General features: G+C 52.8%; 1 protein-coding gene across 10 annotated transcripts in view; it reads left to right on the plus strand.

Moving 5' to 3' along the window:
• QTGAL (queuosine-tRNA galactosyltransferase) overlaps positions 1–22,235 on the plus strand; it is a 96,515-nt gene that overhangs the window by 54,856 nt on the left and 19,424 nt on the right. For 7 of the 10 annotated variants that reach the window (XM_028112401.2, XM_088028078.1, XM_088028079.1 and 4 more), the window contains 2 exons: positions 182–295; positions 19,030–19,125. In XM_028112401.2, the coding sequence (XP_027968202.2) occupies positions 182–295; positions 19,030–19,125 (210 nt within the window). The remainder of the gene's footprint in view (positions 1–181; positions 296–19,029; positions 19,126–22,235) is intronic. The other 3 variants (XM_028112404.2, XM_028112405.2, XM_028112408.2) reach the window with 1 other exon arrangement.

The following is a 22,235-nucleotide window of genomic DNA, read 5'->3' on the forward strand; positions in this document are numbered from 1 at the left end:
TCGGTTGCAGGAGACCCCGGAGTCTTTGACAAGTAAGGAATGGCTGTTGGAAGCAAGACCAAATAAGAGTTCGATGAGCCAATTTGTCCTTTGAATTTTGAGAACAAATGGCTTGTTCTGAAATGTACCTTCTTTACACTTTCTGTTCCATTTTTGTTCTTTTGTTCCATTGTTCTCTCAGAAGGGGACGAGAGGTTGCGGAGAAGAGCTTGTGTCAGGCTCGCCTGGTGCGGCCCCGAGCCCCAGACACCCTCCATGGATACGAGGGCCCCTTGCAGGCTCCCAGCGAGAACAGGTCGGTTTCCATGAGTCTGCCCTGCTCGCGGCTCCCCGGCCCCTGGGAGCCAGTGCGTCCTGGGTGTGCAGCCCGCAGACCCCAAGAGCCGCACAGAGCCGTCAGACTGGAGAGACTGGTGCCCGGCACAGGCTCGCTTTGTTAGGGTCTTCCGTACTTCCCTCCCAGCCGCTAGCGGCTCGGTGCCCAGAGTTCACGGGAGCTCCACACACGCACGCTTCCTGGCTCTGACCTACCGCTGTGGCATGCTGAGTGTTGTTGGTTTTTCTTTTTTTTTTTAAACGACACAGATTTGGTCATGTACAGTTCTGGGGGTCAGGAGTCTGATATCAAGGTGTGGGCAGGGCTGGTTCCTCCTGTGTCCTCTGTTTCCAGCCTCCTGAGCTGTCACTGCCGTTGGCTTGTGGCCGCTTCACTCTGACCTGTTTCGATGGTCCCCTCTCCTTTTCTCTCTCTTTAAAGGAATTTTATTAAATTGTGGTCAAACATACATGATACAGCTTGTCACTTCAGAAATTTCACAGTTCCGTGGCCCTACCAGGGACTGTCCCAGCCCAACGCTAACTCCCCATTAGCCTTCCCCCAGCCCCCGTAACCTAGCCTGCTTTCCCTCGCTACGGATTTTCCTCTTCCAGATATTTCACGTTAAGTGCGATCATACAGTATCTGTCCTTGTGTGTCTGACTTTTGTAACATAACGTTTTCAGGTTCATCCATGTTATAAAGTGTCAGATTCCTGTTCTTTTTATAGCTGAATGTTATTCATTCCTTGTACGAACGTACTGTCTGCCCCACATTGTGCTTATCCGATTGTATTGTGGTAGTCACTGGGTTACTTCCACCTTCTGGCTGTTGCGAACGTTGCCCCGCATTGTCTGTCTGAGTCCCTGTTTCAGTTCCCGTGGGCAGACCCAGGAGTGGAATCACAGGCTCGTGTGACAATTCCATGTTTAACGTTTGAGGAACTTCTGAGCTGTTTTCCACAGCAGCTGCACCATTTTACATTCCCACCAACAAAGTATGAGGCTTGCTATTCCTTTACTTCTTGACAACACTTGCCGTGTTCTGGTTTGTTTTTCTAGTTGCCGTGCGAATGGGTGTGAAGTGCTAGCTCATGGTTTGATTTGCATTTCTCTAATGCTTAGTGACATGGAGCATCTTTTCATGTGCTTCTGGGCCATTGGTGTATCTTCTTTAGGAAATGTGTTTTTGAGTCTTTTGCCCATTTTTTAAGTTGGGTATTTGTCATTGAATTCCAGGCACTCTTTGTATATTGTGGATGTTAGGCTTTTATCAGATGTGTGGTTTGCAGATATTTTCTTTCATACTGTGAGGCATTTTTTCACTCCATAGTGTCCTTTGAAGCAGAAAAGGTTTTAATTTTGATGAAGTCCAATTTATATAGATTTTTTCTTGGGTTGTGTGTGCTTTTGGTGTCACATCAAGAAACCCTTGCCTAATCCAAAATCACAAAATATTTCCTTCTAAGAGTGTTATAGTTTCAGCTCTTACATTTGGATCTTTACACCATTTTGAGTTAATTTTTGTAGGTGGTATTAGGGAAAGGTCCAGCTTTATCCTTTGCATGTGAACGTTCAGCTCTCCCAACACTGACTGGTCTTGGCACCCTTGCTGAAAATCAGTGGACCATTTGCAAGGGTCTGTTTCTAGGCTCTGTTTTGTTCCACTTGTCTTCGATCTGTCTGTGTGGCAACACCACGCTGTTCTGATTACCGTAGCTTTGTGGTAAGTTTTAAAGCTTACTCCATGGGAACTTATTTCATGGAAGTGTGAGTCCTCCAACCGTGTCCTTGCTTTTCAAGATTGTTCTGGCTACTTTGGGTCCCTTTACATTCCATGAGTTTTATGGTGGGTGTTTTCTTTCCTACAGAAAAGAAAAATGTTTAATGATTTAGCATAAATATATTAGATGAAAACAGTTGTGACTTAGACAAAGCTGTGTCTTCTAGACTCTCTCATGTTGGGGAAGGCCTTCTGACCTGGCTTTTAAGTTCTGCCTCCAATTGATTTTTTTAAAATCTCCAGTCCCAGGGAGTTCATCATAAAAAGTGCTTGGTGAAGAATTGCATTTAGTTCACTGGGAGCTGACGTTGGGAGGAGAGGAACTTGAGAGGCAGCCCACAGTCCCTGTACCTGTGTGCGGGCGCTGAGTCAGAGCCCCCTTCCTCAGAAGGGCACAACCCGGCCACAGCAAGGAACACCCTGAAACTTCCCCAGAAGTGATGAAGACCTAACTCAGGCTGAGTTGTTTTTGGACAGGATGTCAGTTCCTGGGAGAGGTGACAGTGGGGGGGGGGGGTGTGCAGCCCCAGATACAGGAGCCCCTTGGTCTGCCTATGCCCCCCCAAAGCTTGTAATGTGAGGAGGGCCCAAGAGTGATGGGCAGGATGAAGGGCATCTCTCTCTTTGTCCCTTTCAGAGATAAATATTACAAAACCCTTGAGAGACAGCTGTCTCGTTCAATAGGACTGGGGATGCAAGGGGTCAATAAGGGGGAGAAGACGTGATGCTTTAAGAAATGCCTGGAAAGACGCAGCCCTGAAAAATTGCAGGTGTTCTGCCCTCCGCAGTTACGTGGAACCTGAAATGACCCGTGTCAGTGAGGTGTTAAGGAGATCTCTTTGTGTTGCTGGAGGTCGTGCGGTGTGTGAACTGTGGGAAATTTGTTCGGCTGGGCTTTGCTGCAGGTTCAGAGAAAACATTCCTTCCTCCCTCCCCAAAGGGAAGTTGGAAAGGTGAATTTGAAGGTCAAAGCACAGAGCAGAGGCAGCCATTATGCAGAGGACAGGAGAAACTAAGGCCTGAGTGGGAGAACCCCGGGCAGGACCCCTGAGCTCCCCCTGCTCACTTCCTCCTTGTTCTGGGCACATGCGTTGGAAGGGACCCCGATGACCCCAGAGAGGCAGCTCATACCCACGCGTGCTCTCTGCTGTTCATCCCCCTGTGCACGTGCACACGCTGCGGCTCATACCTGCGTGTGTGCGCACGCGCTCTGCAGCTCGTACCCACGCGTGCGCCCCCCCTGCTCATCCCCCCGTGCACGTGCACGCTCTGCAGCTCGTACCCACGCGTGCGCCCCCCCGCTCATCCCCCCGTGCACGTGCACGCGCTGCGGCTCATACCTGCATATGTGCACGCGCTCTGCAGCTCGTACCCACGCGTGCACCCCGCTGCTCATCCCCCCGTGCGCGTGCACGTGCTGCGGCTCATACCTGCGTGTGTATGCGCGCGCTCTGCAGCTCGTACCCACGCGTGCACCCCGCTGCTCATTCCCTCGTGCAAGTGCACGCGCTGCAGCTCATATGTGCATATGTGTGCGCGCGCTCTGCAACTCGTACCCACGCGTGCTCCCTGCTGCTCATCCCGCCGTGCACGCGCTGCGGCTCATACCTGCGTGTGTGTGTGCGTGCGCTCACTCTGGGGCTTGTACCTGCATGTGTGTGCCAAGCACCAGCAGGTTGTTTCCCTCCGGGTCAGCCCCTCTGCACCTTCCTGGCCAACAGGGGCTGTTCCTGCGGCTCATCCACCCGTTCGTTGAACATTCTTGGGATGCGGTGTCAGGGCAGAGTGCAGGACGGATGCGTCCTGCTGGCTGTGGGGCGTGTGTTTGCCAGGACTGAAGGTGAACCACGAGGATGCTCTGGGAGGTGCTGAGAACAAGGAACAGGGCCCAGCTCACTGCCCACTTCACAGGTGACCTGGGGGTGGGCAGGGGTCTGGGCCGGATGTGGGCTATGCCACTAGACCCACAGGGCAGCACGAGGCTGCCCGAAGGCTGTGTGCCCAAACGGGAAGCCTGAGCCGTGCATCCTCAGCAGTCTCTCCTTTGCTGGATGGAGCATTTTCTTGCTTTATCCTCCTGACTAACTCAGTCTCCAGGGCTCTGGGCTCCAGGGGACAATGATGAGCATGTCCCTGAGTGAAGACTCCCATCAGTCACCCGAGCCTTCTCTTCTTGGACTAATGAGGACTTGGGATCTTCCGGCCTATCTGAAATTTTATAAATGCATATTATCCCATTCATTTGGGAGCAAGATATCAAACCCTGGTGTTCATCTTTTCATCCATGGAGGAACATCATGTTAAAACATAAGTACTGTGTGCCCATTTCCCATCGCTTGGGGTGGCTGTCTTCCCCCCGGCCCTGCACAGCTGGCTGTCAGGGGAGAGCCAGACCCACTGCTGTGGCAGGATTACCAGACGGGGGTGCTACCCATTCATCCACCAACTCTCCCAAACAACCCCCTGAGGCTGGCGCTGTCCCTCATCCCGACAACATGCCTAGGCAGCTCCATGCAGCTTCTGGACTCCCCAAATGGCCCAGCAATCAACAGTGCAGCCTGGAGTCCCACCCAGAGGGAACACCAACACCCAGGGCCTCCCCACCCTGACCCAGGGTACCTTCTCAGAGGTCATGCCACATGGGGACTCTGAGGAAAGGCCACCACGTGCATGTGGGCTCTCAGTATTAGCCTGCCAGGGAAGGCCCTCCCTTAATGGGTCCTTGGTGTGACTGCTGTGTAGACCACCACCTTGGGCAAGCTGCCACTCTGAACCCTCCCTCCTTGTCTGCAAAACAGCGTAACCACCCCTGCCTGTCATGGCTGCAGTGCCCTGGTGCCTGGAAGGCCAGCCGTCCATCCTGGAAAGGGCGTACCTGCCCTTGGGAAGAATACTGCCCTGGAGTCCCTGCATCTGTGTGGGCCTCTGGGAAGGGCCCTGGTTGGGGCAGGAAGCAGGCCAGCAGACAACCCAGAATGTCAAGAGATACCTGGAAATTGGGCCACTGTGGGGTCTTCAGTACACTCTCCACTCGGCCACACGGGAGAGACCTGAGACTGCCCCAGGAGCACAGGCGTGCTCAAGGAAGACGTGAGAGCCTCACAGAAAGTAAAACCTGGAGCAAAGCCCCACAACATACACACAGACCCATCGCCTGAGCTGTGGGAGCACAACCCTGACGTGTCACTGGGTGGCTGAGCCACGCTCCGTGTGCCACCCTCCCTCAGGGGAAGAAAAGCCATCAGTGGAATCTGCCACCGAGTGGGCACAGTTGGTGGACGAAGCCGACCCCAAGGCAACTACTTTTCTGTAAATATCTTCAAGAACCAAGGGAAACAGTGTTTCAGAATTTAAAGGGAAGTATGGTGAGAATGACATACAGGTGGAATCTCAACAAAGGTAGAAGTTATTTTAAAACAAAAGGAAATTCTAGAGTTGGAAAGTACATACTTGTAACTGAAACAAAAAGCTCATTGGAGGGGCCCAACCCCCTACGTGAGATTGGAGGCAACGGCAGGTGCAGCCACGGGGGCTTTCTGACCCGACTGTGATGCATCTGAAATACTCTTTCTCTGGGTGGACAGGTGATTGAGGCTGCCGGCACGTCAGCATCCAGAACTTAACTTGGAAATAATTGCTAGTTTCTCCATCTGAGTCTGTCTGGACTTGGTGGTTGAACACCAGACACCTGCCAACCTGGCCTGCAGGGGAGTGAACCCCCGAGGGGAGTGCAGCAGGGGTAGAGGGGCTCCCTCAGCAGTGGTGAGGTGTTGTGCATGCAGCAGGGGTAGAGGTGGGTAGAGCTGGGGGCTCGGGCAGGGTCTGGAGGTAGCCCCGCAGGAGGCAGGGCTTGGGAGCCCTGCTGCCCCCCTCATGCCAGGCTCGCTGCCCCACCATCAGCCCCCCTGCTGGCGGAGTCCCCCCTGCACCCCTGGGGCCAAGCCTCGTTCTTCCTGGGCCTGCTTTACCACCTGGTGGATGAGACACCTGAGACACCAGGGGCTGAATTGTGAGAAAATGTGGGAGCTGTGCATTCATTAGCAAATTTCCCTGCTCCTGCCTCGTCTTGGAGAGCAGTGCCAGGTCCCAGTAGGATGTGTGGCTCAGAACCACAGACCGGCCCTGAGAGGTGAAGGCCGGGCCACTGGCACAGTGTTCCCCACATACGGCCAGACTCACATCTCCACGAAGGGCCGAGAGCAGTGTCTGAGCTCAGAACCTTGGAGTTTGCTGTAAGCACGAAGTAGAAAGTGGTTTTTACCTCACACCAAATTAGTTCATGTTGTAATGTGTCAAGCTTGCTTGAATGGGGCAGGAAAACACCTAAAGATTCCTCCAATGTGCAGAGCAGATTTTAGAACTAAGGCTGGTAACTCTCATGTTATCATGAGCACTTACGTTTTCTGGGTAAAAAAATGAAGGGCTGTCATTAAGAAATTTTTAGGATATTCTTGTCACCCAGATGCCCCTGCGACCCCCAGCACCTTTGTCCCTCGTTAGTTACTGTGGAGCTGCAGTGCCGGCAGGGGCGGGGAGGAGCCAGCTGGCCCTGAGCATCAGGAGCGGCCCCATCGACTGTGGCAAAGACCTGATTGTGGCTGGGAAGAGCCGATCCTGGGTCCCCTGTGGTGGGTGAAAGCCCCTGAAACGCATATGGGATCCCAGCATTTGGAGAGGCATTTTCACCAGGACCCCCTTCTCTCTTACGCAGCCCCCCGAAAAGGCTCACACCCACCCGGCCCATGCACGTCTGAATTAGCTGAGTCTCATTCCCCTGCGGGTGTGCACACTCACACTCCCTGTCCCTCTCCTCCTAGACACACACACACTCCGATGTACGCTCCCTGCCATGACACAGGGCAGAGGTCGCCTCCAGGCCACAGTGCCTGGAGCCGGCCTGGCATGGCCACCTCTGCTTGCTGCACACACGGACAGGCCCCCCAGTGCATGCATGTGGCACATGAGCCCTCTGCGGCTGTCTCCTCTGCAGACTGTGTGAGGGGGCGACCCAGAAGAACTCACGGGCCTGGGAGCCCAGAGGGGACTTTGCCCACACGAAGGGTCTGAGGCTCGGAGACACATGGTGCTCCAGCTCCAAGGAGAAGCTGCTCCTATGGAATGAGGACCCTGCCCCCACAATCCGGGAAGCAGTGAGGTGTGGGCCAGTCTCTTCACGGGCACCACGCCATCCACGACTCATACCCCAGTACATCTCAGGCCATCTCCGGCCTGTGCCACATGCATCCTGCAGCCAAAGCATGCGATAGCCTGGCCACTCAGACAGCCGGGTTGGCAGAGACATTCTGAAGTCTGAACCACCATTGTCTTGAACTCACGTCCTCCAGTGAAAGTAGGGATGTTTGGTTTGGCTGAGACGTTTCTGGGAATCAGCCGAGTGGGGCTGCTGAACCTGCCCCTCGGTGCGCCCACAAACAGCCTCTGGTGGTCATTGGCCTTCACCCCTTTGGCTCTGCTTCCAGAGGGCGAATAAACACAAGGGCCTGGTCTGGGGCGTTGGGTCCACGGAGGACCAAACCATCTGAGGCACGGCTGGCAGAGCTGAGCGCCCTGAACCTCCTCTCCTACAGCAGCTGTGCGGGGTGGCCCTGCTCTCCGTGGGACGGCTTCCTGGGTGGTCCCTGTGAGCCTCGGGCTGTGGTCATGGCAGGCCCAGCATGGCCACACGGGGCAGGGATGGCCTCTGAGCCCTCCTGGTTTAGAGACCGGTCTGTCCTCCCGGGAGCCTGAGTCCAGAAGCTGGCAGGTGGACCGCACACCACGCGGGAGTGTTTGTCTGCGTCAGTGGCTGGCTGCAAGCGTCTCACACCTGGGCCGTGCTTGGGAATTGTGCTCTGGGACTCGTGTGCAGGAGGCCAGGACCTAGCCAGCGGGGGGCAGAGAGAGGTCTGAGAGCATGTGGGGGGCGTGTGGAGAGGTGGAGGAGGTCAGACGTGAGAACGCTGTGTCAGGCCCTGGAGGCTATCTGGTGGGTGCATCCAGGGAGGCCGCGGCCCGTGTGGATGGAGGGATGGAGTGATGCCCAGGGCCTGCTCGGCCATCCGGGGGTTAGTGGCCCACGGGACCCGTGAGGAGCGATGAGTCCAAGGTGTTGCTTTTCAGCAGCTCAGACATCTTAGCACACTCCAGAAGGTTCCCTTAGAAAGGACTGCCACACCCCCAGAGCCTCGGCCCCATCCTGGGCAACGGTGAGCCCACCCGCATCCGCGCCAGCGCCTGGTGTCCTGGGTTCCTCTTCATTTCCGCCACAGAGTGTGTCGGAGCCGCTACCCTCGCACCTCTGTGGGGCGTCTGCGCAAGCCCCTCACTTAGCATTGCTCTTTCGCCTTTTTACTGAGTTGTGAGAGTTCTTTCAAACTCCGGAAACATGTCCCTCACTAGATGTGTGTGCCTGACACATTGTGAGTGCTTCCTCTTAGTGCCTGGTTGGTCCCTTCATGTTCTTGTCTCATCATTCAAAGAGGTGACATTTTCAGTTTTGATGAAATGCAATCTATTAATATTTCCTTTTTATTTTGCAAATTTTTGCTCTGTTTTATAAAAGTTGGCTATTCTCCATTTGCAAGCATTTTTCTATGTATGTCTTCTAGAAGCTTTATAATTCTAGTTCTTACGTTTAGATCCATCATCCACTTTGAGGTAAATTTTGTATGTGCTGTGAGGTAAGGGTTGGCCTGTTGGCCTTAAATCCTGGGGCCTCACTAAACCTTCTGTGTAGAGTCCAGCTTTTGCGAATACTCTTCCACCCATGTGTCTGTTGTCCTGTCGTGATTCCAAACCAGAGACTGGTTCTCAGGCTTTCACCCGCAAACAAGATGTTGGTCCTTAGCAGCTTGAATAAATTCCTTTCTGTTCTTGGTGTTCTGAGAGGTTGTACCTTGATTGGGTGTTGGATTTTGTCAGATGCTTTTTCTGTATCTATTAAAATGATCATATGATTTTTTTCCTGATTTTCAAACGTTAAACCAAACTTGAATGTGTAGGATAAACACCACGCGGTCGAGAAGTGTGTGTGTGTCTAGGCTGGATTGTTAATTATCTGTGAAGGACCCGTGCATCTCTGTCCACAAGAGACATTGCTCTGTGGTTTACTTGTGATATTTTTGTCTGGTTTTGGCATCAAGTTAATGCTGACCTTTTAAGATGGGTTGAAATATTCTCCCTCTCCTTTATTTTATGAAGGAGTTTATGTGAGATTGGTGTTCTTTTTTTCTTTAATGGTTGGTAGAATGCACCAACGATAATTTTAAATTATGAATTCCAGTGTTTAATTGATAGGGAGATGTTTGGATTTCTATTCTTAATTGGCATCTCTCAAGGGATTTGTCCATTTGATCTGAGTCATTGAACTTACTGGCATAAACGTGTTAATAATCCTCTTTCTCCCTTATTAATGTCTGTGGCTGACATTCAGCCCATTCTGCTGGGGGCCTGGGCTCTCTTTGCTGCCAAATGCCCTCCCTTTCTCCAGAAGTGACCGATGTCCCCAATCGGCCTTTGCTGTGCATTTCCTTATTCCACGGGTCTGCATCACTAAAGAACGGATTGGATTGCTTTGCAGACAGACACTTAGTTCTAGCCAATAGAAGTATAACATGAGCCATAAATGCAAGGCAAAATATAGTTTGAAGTTTTTTAGTAGTTATGTTTAAAAGGTATGAAGAAGTAGATGAATTTAATTATAATAATAAATTTTACTTAATCTAATGTACACAAAATTCTTTCAACATGTGATCAATAGAAAAATATCAACGAGATAACATTCTTTTTTCATACCAAGTCTTCAGAATCCAGCGTGTATGTTACACTCACTGCATGTCCAGCAGGCCCAGCTCAGGCACCCGTAGCCCACGTGCTTGGGGACCGGGCCTCAGGTATTCAGCTGCAGTTAACCTACCAGAAAATGCCTCTGGATTTTTGCTAAGTAGGAGTTGAAAACAGGAAGTTCAGGTTTTGCTTTGTAAAAGTTCCCAAATAGCAATATGAAACCGTTTTTTTCTGACAGTCAGGGAAGTAATGGAGCATATTTGTGGGGACTGATGTTTTGGGTTTGCTAGAAAATGCTGGTGTTCGGAGGCCCTTCTATGGTGTCTGGGGTTGGGGAGCCCCTGGATTCCAGGACCCTCGAAGCCCCTCCCAAAGTACCGAAACCCTGATAGGCAGAAAGCAAGGCACGTAGTCCCTGACAAACCACCTCGGGGTGTTGGTCCAACCGCAGGCCCCATTGATCCGATTTCTGTCTCTAGAGATTAGAATTCCTGTCTTTAGGATTTTGTGTAGACGGAGGCTGCCTTCCTTCAGTCAGTGAAAGCCGCCAGTCTCCACGTTGTACCTGAGCTGCTGGGGAGAGGCCCCCTGCGCTCTGTTCTACGGTGTCTGTCACCCGTGTCGAATAACACTGGGGTTGCTTCCAGTTCTGTCTGTTGTGCATAAAGCTGCTTTGAAGGTTCACAGACAGGTTTTGTGTGGACATAGGTTTTTATTTTCCCGGGACACCCGGGCTGGGGTGGCTGGCTGTGTGGAAAGTCTGAGCAGCTACTCCGCTGTTTGCAAGCTGGGTGTGTGTTCACTGTCCCCTCCCCGGTCTGAGATTTCATTCAGTGGTGTCAGTCTTTGATTTTAGCATTCGTGAGGCTGTACTGTGTCTCGTTACAGTCAAATTTCCCTGCCCCTGGCATCCACGTCACTCGCCAGTAGCACTCACCCCAGGTGTAGGACTACCAAGCCTGCCTGAACATTTCCAGACATCCCCCTGGAAATGTTACCTTATGTGGAAAAGGGGTCTTTGCAGCTGGGACTGAGGGTCTTGTGACAGGGGACTATCCTGGATGGTGCAGGCAGGCCCGAACAGGGAGGCAGAGACGGGGCCCGGGCCACATGAGGAAGAGGTGGAAAGGGGCCAGAGCGGAAGCACGCGGGGCGCACAGGTGTTGTGAAGATGGAAGTCCTCCCCAGACCAACCCACCCGAACGTCAATACAACCCCAGTCAGAATCACAGCAGGCTTTGTAGTAACTGACCAACTCGTTCCAAAATTTGTTGGAAATGTAGAGATTTAGAACAGCCAGAATGCATCTGGGCAAGAGCGCAGTTAGAGGCCAGCAGTACCCGACTCCGAGGCAGTGAGGGTTGGCACAAGGACAGACGCACAGACCGCTGATCTTTCATGGACGTGCTCAGAAGAGGAGACGGTGCGGGGACGTCCGCATGTCCACGTGCAGTAAAACTGAACCTGAAAAACCTCACACCACTGATAAAAGGTTAATTCAGCATGGATCCTAGAACTAAATGTGAAACTTAAACCTATAAAACTTATGGAAGAGGACAGAAAAAAGTCTTTGTGACCTTGGGTCAGGCAGGAAGCCGTGGGGTAAGACACACCAGAATCACAGTCCCTGAGAACAGTGGGGCAGTTGGGCTTCATCAGCCTCACGGACGCCCGTGAAAGATGAGCCAGGAGACCAGGAGGCATGTTTGCAAATCACATCCAATAATTGCCTCATGCCTGGAGTGGGAGAGCTCCGTGGAGCTTTCCGGAGTCTAAGAAAACAAACATCCCAGTAAAAGGGGGACCGGTGACTGGAACAGGTGCTTCATCAGGTTAGATGTCTGGATGGCAAATTAGTGCAGCCTCATTAGTCGTTAGAAAGATGTGAAGTGCACAGTGAGACACACACCTGTTAGCACGTCTGAAATGAAAAGGACCACGGTACCCAGTGTTCCTTGGGACGTGGCCAGCCAGAGCACAGAAAGAACCATGTGGACGTGCTTTGTAGACGCTCCTGTGCACCTGCCCTTACCACCAACCCCCTCAGGGCTGCTCACCCCAGAGAAATGAAAGCGCCGTCCGCACAGAGACCGCGCGCTCTGGGCCCTGCAGGCCCATCAGCCGGCGCGTGGAAGAGCAAGTGTGGTTTTACTGAGCGCAGGAAACCGGAGGAGGAGGAGCACGTGCTGTGTGGCCCTGTTTGTGTAGAATTCTAGGAAATGCAGGCCAGCATTTGTGACAGTTGCCTGGGGTGGAGGTGGGGAGGTGGCCAGGGCACAAGGAACATGGCAGGTGTGGCTAGCTCAGAACCCTGAGTGTGGCGTGTGGCCCAGGGGTGCACACGTAGGTGGAGTTTATCGAACTGTATAAATACGTACGGCTTGTCGCATGGCATCCTTCAGTAAAACTAAAAAAGTCCCATAACCACGGGGAGATGTCAGTGGGCAGCCCGATGCACGGGCTGGAGCTTGGGGGCAGTTAGAGGTCTGGGGTGGCCCCTGGAGCAGAGCTGTGAGCACCCCCCACTGGAGATGAAGTGTGTGCCTCTTATGGTGGCATGTTTGTGTCCCCCAGATTCAGCATGATGGAGTTGGGGGACCTTTGGGAGGTCATGGGGGTGAGGCCCCTGTGATGGGACCGGTGAGTGCCCTTGTCAGACGAGACCCCAGAGCTCACAGAAGAAGGCGGCTCCCTGCAAGCAGGAGGCTCCCTGAGCGCGTCTGCTGTGCCGGCCCCCGTCTGTGGGGCATGCTGTGCCCGTGCCCACAGAGACGGTGCCGATGAGCGGGGCCCATGTGTATCAACCACACAAAATGCTGAGTCTCAAAGCCTGGGAGCCAAGCGTATGTTGGTCGTTAAAATCAGTGGACGTCAGTGGTGCACATCCTGGTCGTTCGATAAGGAGATCTGGTCTGGGTAGCACCTTGGGCCTTCCTGTGGCCCCTGGGCTTGGAGGTGTGGGGGTCCTGGGTGAGCAGGCAGGAGACTGACCAGGTCCCAGTGTGGGGACCCCAGCCCCTGGGGCTCCTCATACCTGACCTGGCTTCTCACAGGGGCCCTGCCTGCCGAGGGTCTGCACGGGAGGCCACTCTGCTGGTGACTGAGGTTGTTCCTTGCTGGGCCTGCCCTTGAGGCTGCCTGCCCGGGGCTAGTGAGAATCGGGGTGTGCGCATGCGTACGGTGCAGAGATTATCGGGGTGGAAGGTCCTGCCTGTTTATGCCTGGGGCTGGGAGAGGCAGGGGTGTTTGGGTCTCCCTTCCTGCGTGCTGCCACCCTTCTCCCCCTTCCCTGCCTCAGTCTGACCCGGACCATCAGTGCAGGAGTCGTATTGGCTAAGGGGGGGCTGGTCCCATCTGTCATCTTCCCAAATCCCTCCCACCCCCAGAATGTCGAGGGAAAGAGCCCTGCTTCCTGGTGTCTGCAGCACTGACCCCAGAGAAGCTGGGAGGCCCCTCTGCCCCTCACTGGGCTAGCCTGGCAGAACCAGCCCCCGAGTCCTGCTGACCGGCCAATGCGGGGCGTGGCGTGGCTGAATCAGGGGTGGGGCTGGGCAGTCTGCCCTGGCCACTCAGGCACGCCGCGAGTGCTGGGAACAGCCCAGACTGGCCATCCGTGGAGGAAAGGCTGGTTTTCTTCCAAGACCATTTTGGTCAAGGCTTCCTGTAATGAGTCTCAGGAAACTTTAGAGGCAGGATATGCTCATGAAGCCTAGGTCACCTCCTCCCTGTGCTGCAGAACCGGGCACCAAAGGGAGACCCAGCCGACGGCCTCTGCTAGCTTCTTGCTCACACACGCTGGGTCCTGGGGGACAAGGAGGGGACACCGGTGCTGAGGGAGTGGTCACTGGCCCTCCTTGGCTCCCACGGTTCCCTGTACACTCCACACAACATCAAATTAAAACACGGGATTCGTTCACTGTCTACAGGGAACTGAAGACGGGTGAGCTCTAAAAGGCTGTTGCCTCAAGCTCTGTCCTGCTGGCCCGCCTGCCGCCTGACCTCTGGTCTCCCACGGGCTGCGTGGCGGGTCAGCAGTGCCTGGAACGGTGCCCGTGTGCGCACCCTCATGCCCGCTCTGGCCTCGTTTCTTCACAAGTTGCCCAAGAGAAAATTCCACGAGTGGGTTTCTCCTGTCCCCTGTGGCCAGCATCGTCCCCACAGAGAGACGTGAGCAGGGGGCACGGGGGCGGGGAGCTGGAGCCTCGAGGCACCGAGAACCGCAGGCGGGTCCCTCCACACTGGCCCGTCTCGCCTGTTGGGTCTTCACGTTGGGCCAAACGGCGGAGGTGTGCAGGGACTGCAGCTACTCCACTGTGTGTGCCTCTGGGTTTGTTTTGTAAACAGATGCCCTCTCCCAGGTGTCATTAAGCCTGGAAAAAACATTTAAAAGTGAGAACATTTAGTTGTCCAAAAGTTAACATACTATAAAATTGACTGTTTTTCCCTTTGCGGTATACAGTTCTGAGTCTTACCGCATGTGCACAGATTTGTGTAACCACCCCAACCTGGCTCGTTTTGTGTAAAATGGCGATAAATGTCTGGATGTGTGCTTCCCTGGACTAGCACTCTGCACGCCCCTCGTCCCCAGGAAAATGCAAATTATGAACCTGTCAGACAGGCAGGCAGCCACTGATGTCTCCCACGAAGAGGAACCCCAGTGACCTACGTGATGGACGTGTAGTTCCCAAGAATTGCTACAGCCCTCCATGGTGGAGTGGACGTGTGTGGGCTGAAGTGAGGGGTCTCAGACCATGGAGGCTCAAGGCAAACACAGGTGACCCCGTCCTCAACAGTCACCGTGTAAGCGAGCTCACACGGCTGAGGCAGCTGCCGGGGAAACAGTATTGAAGCAGAAGCGTGGGAGAGAGGGACTGTGCTCTCCGGCCACGTGTGAGGAGGCAGGCCTGTCCTCAGTGGCAGTGAGTCACTGGACTACTGAGACCACATCCAGATCCAGTGGACGCTTGGACAACATGGGGTTTCAGGGTGGCGACCCTCTGCAGAAAAATCCATGGATGACATTTGACTCCCCAAAAACTTAACTGCTAATAGCCTACTGTTGACCAGAAGCCTTATCAGTAGCACGACGTCAATTAACACATATATTACGTACTGTATTCCTCCAATAAAAGAAGCCAGAGAAAAGAACGTGTTACTGAGAAAATCTTAAGGAAAATACATCTATGACACCGTCTTGTCTTTATTTTTCAAGCCCACGTGTAAGTTCACACCGTGTCGTGCATTACAGCTGTGCTCTCAGAACTTGAAGAAATGCTTCCCAGGCACGTCGGGAGGAGGGACTCATTCCCACTTTGCTCTGAGCTTGCAGCATTACGTCCGCCAGCTTCCAGGCGCCGGGTCCTGTGACGCACTCATAGCCACGCAATGGGGGAGAAACCGTCCGAGATTCTGGATGCAGCTTGGAACTGAGTATCTGGCGTGTTCTCATGGACATCACATGCTCATGCCCTGCTCATGACCTGCCACTGGCCTGAGTCCAGATTTTATCATTTAGAAGGAATAAACCAAGAAAGGAAATGCCTGGGTGTGGAGCCCCTGGGCCCAGCTCTCCACCAGCCAGGCTTGTTGACACGTAACATCTATCACCATTTGTTTTCATTAGGGAGACAGGGCTCCCTCTCCACCCTCTGGGCCTCAAGGAGGTGCCGGCACAGCCCACTGTCACTCAGACAGAAACCCCTGGGTCCCACGGACGGGACCAGGGCCTGTCCCAGGTAGGGCGACCCACTTGGTGGGGAGACCTCTGTGGGTGCCGTCACTGCACACATAGGACCTTCTAAGTCCTGTCGTCCTGAAGCAGGGGGCAGGAGTATTCTAGGGTGTGACTTGAGATGCTCAAGATAAAGGAAGTCCCTGAAGAAGGAGCAACTGGAGGTCAGGGAAGACCGTGGGAGGGGAGATCCAGGGAGGACATCCCGTACCTGTGTGTGCCCAGCATGGAGATGCCGCCCCCGAGGAAACCCTAACGGAAGTGTGAGGACTGCGGGTGGCAGAGAGGCTCGTGGTTTGTGTGCACACACCCTGGTACACATTCTGCAATGTTTTCCCCAAGGTAAAAAGCCTGGAAGGGAGCACACCACAAATGTAAGAGTTTATTTATCTGGGTGGTACAATTAGGGATGGTTTTAGTTTTTTCTGCATGATGTTCTGTATTTTGTATCAGTGAACGTGTATCAATCTTGTACACAGAAAACATTTTCAGAAAGCAAAATTAATGATTCCATTCATAAAACTTTGAGTGTCTTCTTTATAAACCAAAGAAATTGCATTGATTATAAAACTAAATATATAGTTACATGTATTTTTCTCAAATTTTTTTCCTAAAAATGTTTTCTCAAGGTGGAGCTACCTTTTTCTCCGACTATAATCTTGCTTTTTTGTTGATGTTTAAGAAATCCAGAAAATACAGAAAATAAATCCTGTATGATCTCAGCAGTCATTGGCAGCTGGTAAATTTCCTCCATACAGTTACATGTTCTGTGGAATCACTCCCAATGTTCTAACTGAAGCGCGGAAACCTCACTTAGGGTGGGGTAGAGGCCGGCAGGGGGAGCTCTGTGCCCAGCACTGGTTATCAATTACAGACCCACCGGGAAGAGAGGCACCTTACAGGTGGGTCCAGCTTCAGTAACCCCGCTCCTGGACGGAAGGTTTCCTGCTGCCCCGGCAACAGCCCAGCCAATGAGAGACGGCCACAGCCCAGCCAATGGGAGACGGCCACAGCCCAGCCAATGGGAGACGGCCACAGCCCAGCCAATGAGAAGCCACTATACTTCCAGCTCCCAGCTTACTCCAATGGCCTTTCTGTTTACAACAACCCCCCCCGCCCCCTCCCACACCCTATAAGAAGGGCCTCCTCCGCGTCCCCTCCGGCCGTGCCCGTGGTTGTGGGGCTACAGTGTGTCGTTGGTCGGGGTTCTCCGCTAATCTTCTGCCGGTGCATCAGTAACAGTGTTACTGTTAAGGCGCACGCGGTCCGCTTGCTAAGAGCCCTTCGGTTTTAGCTCCTGCCTCGGGCCCTGGTTTTGACGTGTGCGCTGCACTCGGGGGTGTTTTGTTTCGTTTCTTAGGGAGGGAGGGAGAGTCCTGAGCGGGCTCCAGGCGCAGTGCGGGCCCCGCGGCGGGCGCGGTACAGGCGCTGAGCCCCGGCGCCCTGTTGGCATCGTGGTTTTCGCCGACGTTCGTAAGCCGCAGAGTTCACCCTGCGAGACGTACAAGTCATTGTTTTTAGCGGGTTCGCAAAATTGTGCAGTTTCCCTTGGTTGGCTGTGCTTCGGGTGTCCTAGGAAACCGCTGCCTAACCCAAGGTCTCGGAGACTCACGCTTGTGTTTCCTTCTACACGTTTTATAGGTTGAGGTCTTGTGTTTAGGTCTGTGATCCACTTTGCATTAATTTTGTATATTGTGTGGGGTAAGGGTACAACTTTATGCTATTGCGTGTGGCTGTCCAGTTGTTCCTGGACTGTTTGTTGAAAGACTTCTCACCAAGTTGTCTTGGCAGCCTTGTTAAAAATTAGCTCATAAACGTGATGGGTTGATTTGGGACTCTCCATTCTGTTCCATCGATTTCTGTCTTTATGCCAGCACCACGGTGTCTTGATTACTGTAGCTTTGTGGTCAGGGTTGAAATTGGGAAGTGTGAGTCCTTCAACTTGCTCAAGGTGCTTTGGCTATTCTGGGCCCTCTGCCTTTCCATGGGAATTTCTTTAATTTGTTTCAAAGATGTTTTATGATTTCCAGTGTAAAGTTTGCACTCTTGTTACATTCATTCCTGAGTATCTTTTTCATGCTGTTGTAAATCACATTGTTTTCTTAATTTCACTTTTGGATTGTTCATTACAAGTATACAGAAATACAGTTGAGTTTTGTATGTGAATCTTGTATCCCGGAACTTTGCTGAACTCATTCATTAGTGCAAGGGTGTGTGTGTTTTTATTCCTTTGGGTTTTCTACTTACAGGATTGTCATCTGCAAATTGAGACCATTTTACTTCTTCATTTCCCAAGTATTATAAAATGCCTTTTATTTTTCTTATTTCCCAATTGTTCTGAGTAGAACTTGCAGCACAATGTTAAATAGAAGTGGTCAGAACATATATTCATGTTTTATTCCTGATCTTAGGAGAAAAGCATTTAGTGTCACACCATTTTAAGTATGATATCGATAAGCTGTGGAGTTTTGCAAACTCCTAGGTTGACTGGTTTTGTCATGAAAAGGTGTTGGATTTTGTCAAATGCTTTTTCTGCATCTATTGAGATGATTGTGTGGTTTCATCCTCTGTTCTATGAATATGGTGTATCACATCACCTGTGTTTTCATACATTGAACCAACCTTGCAATCCTGGGATAAATCCCACTTGGTCGTGGTGTAGAATCCTTTTTATATAATGATGGACTCAGTTCACTAGTTCTTTGTTGAAGATTTTTGCAACTATATTCATAAGGGATCTTGGTGTATAGTTTTGTGATATTTTCGACTGGCTTTGGTATCGGTAGTGCTGGTCTCACAGAATGAGTCAGGAAGTGTCCCTGCCATCTCCTGTTTTTTTGGAAGACTTTGTGAAGGATTGGTAAGAATTCGTTAAACATTGGATAGAATTCACTGGTGAGGCCCTCTGGACCGGGGCGTTTCCTTGTGGGAAGTTGTAGGTTTTTTTAAACTGCTGTTTAAATCCCTTGTTATAGATCTAGTCGTAATTTCTGTTTTTTCTTCAGTTTCAATGGTTTGTGTCTTTGGAGGAATCCATCCATTTCATCTAAGCTAACTTTTTATGCTGCTTCAGTTTTTTCGTGTCAGAATTAAGAGCTGCGTGTTTTTGTTTTCATGTGAAACCTTGCCGTCAGTCAAAAGCAGGGGGGCCTCCTCCTTGAACCCAGTCAGTGAGCATTCACCCAGGAACAGGACCCGGGTGGATGGCTGCTTCTCGTGGCCCCTCTCCCCAACATCTGTTGGCCTTGGGCACCAGATACTGTGGATCCGTCTGCAAAGTCCCTCAAAGTCCTGTTCCTACAGAGAAGGGCAGATTCATCTGTCACTTTCTGAATTCTTTGTGGAAAATAAATTGTAAGTTGTTTGTGGCAAGCTGTCCTTTCCTGGTAATTATGTTAGTGTCAATTGCTTCTAGGTTTTTACCTCCAATGGCCCAACTGTGATCATGCCCACCTGGTTCTGCTCTCGCGCATGGTTTTCCCATGTGGGCCCATTTGACGAGGGCGGACAGGTAAGTATGGGCCCCCTGTGGCTTCCATCCCTGGTTTGTCTGCTCTGTCCCTGCCCCGCGGTGCGGCTCAGGCTGTCCAGCCCGCAGCCTCCACACTGGGCACGGCCATCACCGCTGCAGGGACAGCTACTCGGCCACCTGGAACCAGGAGCCGTCACCCACTCTTGGCTTATTTAAATTCCTCTTGGTACTGAAGGTTTATATTTTGTTCTAGTGGTTATTTCTGTATTTGTCTCTTTATTTTTTTAAGATTTTATTTATTTGAGAGAGAACGTGTGAATGTGGGGAGGGGCAGAGGCAGAGGGACAAGCAGACCCCCGCTGAGCAGGGAGCCTGACGCGGGACTTGATCCCACGACCCTGAGATCATGACCTGAGCCGAAATCAAGAGTCAGACGCTAAACCAACTGAGCCACCCAGGTGCTCCCTTTCTGTTTCTTTTTTTAATTCAATCCACCCTCTGTTATTTTGGAGGTTTATTGAGGTGTAATTAATATACCATCCATTTCATCTGTGAAAAGGTGCAGTTTGATGGGTTCTAGCGAATCCACAGGCACCACATCACCACAGTGTGATGCCAAGAGGGCCATGTGCCCGAGAGCAGCACACCTCGGCCAGCCGGGCCTGCACCCACCTGCCCCACCCTCCACGACTCCTTTGTGCATCCTGGCCTTCTGACTTGGGGGGGTTCCCCTCATGCTCTCAGGTGCTGGGAGGGTTCAGTTTTGATCTGTCTCATGGTTTGGGGTCCTCTGTGTTGTGGGAGCATTTGGTTTTCTGCTTTCGTCTCACACCAGCTCCATCCAGATGAAGACTTTCTGCATCCCTGCATTTTCAGGGGTTCATGCGATCCACCCCCTCCTGCCACTGGAGCAAAGTGCAGTAGTTTTTCTGGGGTGCGTGGGGCTGGCAGCCCGTTCTGTGCTTCCTTCTGTCCCACGAGATCGCAGTCCCTTACACATGTCTCAGAGGTGTACCTGCCCTGCCCACTACATCCCCACCCACAGGAGCATTCAGTGCACCCAGGAACCCCACCACCACCACCACCACCATGGGCTCAGCTACCCCAGCTTCCTTGGCTCCCCAGGCCGCGTCACCCCTGCCATCACGGCCTCTGTCCAGGGTTTTTGGCTGGCCAGAGGAGCCTGAGCTCTTGGTGAACACGTGCCCGCCTGGGAGCCCACCAGGCAGGAAGGAGTGAAAACCAAGGAACCGTGAGCGGAGGGCCAGTGGATCAGACCCCCCGCCTCGCCGGGAGCCGTGGTGCCCCAGTGCTGCCTCCAACTAAATTCTCACTTCTTGCCAAAAATAAGGAAACCCTGAGGGTGAGTTCTTCCGGGTCATCAGAAGAAAGAGCACCTTTTTCCTAAAGCTGTAAAGTGTGCAGAGTTAAAATTTGCTCTTTAAAGGTACCTTTGGGGCGCCCGGGTAGCTCAGTCAGTTAAGCGTCTGCCTTCGGCTCAGGTTATGATCTCAGGGTCCTGGGATCGAGTCTGCATCGGGCTCCCTGCTCAGTGGGGAATCTGCTTCTCCCTCTCCATCTCCTCTGCTGCTCCCCGCCATGTACTCTGTCTCTCAAATAAATCTTTTGTAAAAATAAAGGTGCCTTTGAAAATGCAGAGAATTAGAAAAAAAATACAAGTCACCTGTGACCCCATCACCACACAGCGGATCTGAGCTTCAGGTGTGGCTCCTTTGTGTTTATTTTACTGTGGACAGACTTTCGAAACAGTTGTGAAACTTGATTTTTAACATTTTACTATACATCTTTCATATCATCAGTCTTTGTAGAAACTAGTCCTTCAAGTCACGCACACTGATGCACTTGTCCGCCCCCATGTCGGGAACAAGAGCGTTCCTGACTTTCCCCACCATTAGCCAGACCGCTGTGGGATGTCGCAGGGTCTGCTCCCACGGCTTCCTTGAGCCTGCTCTGTCAGTCTGCTGGGCGCATGTGGGGTCTTTCAGACGCCGGCTCGGAGTCTGCCCTCGATAAAACCAAGCGTGTCTGAGATTCCTTGGCCAGGACTCCCAGGTCCGTGGTGGCTTTACAGAGCAAGCCAGGTGGACAGACGTGGGCACTAACTAGCATTTTGGGGCCAGCTTTGGGAACAGGAGCCGAGTCAGGAAGTGTACCCAGTCCAGTTGACTTCCAGTTGTGGCTCACCTTTCCAGCAGTGTCCAGCAGCTGCCCTCCTGTTCAACCAGTAGGGTGTTCTGGTGTACTGCCGACCCTCCTGAGACCTGGTGCAGGTGGCCAGTCTGGGGACGAGCTTGCCCAGTGCCGCTGGTAAGGTGGCATCTCCCCTGGGGGCTCCATCTCCCGAGGGCGCCCGGCCTCCAGGCTCTGCTGGGCCAGCTGTGCGACCTTCTTCTTGAGGAGATAAGCAAACCAGGCAGCAGCCCAGAGCCCTGGAGAGGCAAAAGTTCAGTGCCATGGGCTTTACTGGAAGCAGTCGGCTCAGCTGTGGGACTGGCACTAAACCAAACCAAATGCGGCCCTTGCGAGCTGGCCCGGAGGTGGGACAAGCTGCACAGTCAGGAAACCGGCCTTTGCCTGGGGCCACGTCTCCTGGTGACGTGGATGACCAGGCCCCAGCATCGCTGGGCTCTGCTTACTGGTACACCTGTAGTACTGTGCTGTTGACAGCCAGGAAGGTGAGCAAGATCCAGACCCCTCCGCTCACCTGATTTTCCCTCTGAATTCAGGAAAGTCAAGGGAGCAGACCTGGTGTCTGGCTTCCAGCTTCCGTTGTCAAGGCTGAGCTTGGCCTCCCGACTGGCTAGCAGGAGGGTGGGGGCTGAGTTCTCACAAGTCAGGGAAACCCAGGAGAAAGCTCTCGGGTCCCTGCAGAGCAGAGGCCCCGTCAGCGGGGAGGGCCATTTCTCAGGTTGGAGGCATATGCGAGGGTGATGCTGGCGGCATTGGTCTGCCCTGTCAGCCCCTGCTTTTCACCGCCAGCACCTCCTTGTCTTGAGATGACCTCCTTGTCTGCATGCTCGGTGGCTGGGTGCGTGGGTCGCTCGCTGGAACGTCGCACATGAGGCTGGGCGTGACACCCCATCTCCAGTTGCCTGAATTAATGCACACGCGGGAAGCATCGGACACAG

Source organism: Eumetopias jubatus, unplaced genomic scaffold (genome assembly GCF_037043125.1).
Source record: "Eumetopias jubatus isolate StellerSeaLion01/CBP00866 unplaced genomic scaffold, mEumJub1_p1.0 scaffold_10, whole genome shotgun sequence".
Lineage (NCBI taxonomy): Eukaryota > Metazoa > Chordata > Mammalia > Carnivora > Otariidae > Eumetopias > Eumetopias jubatus.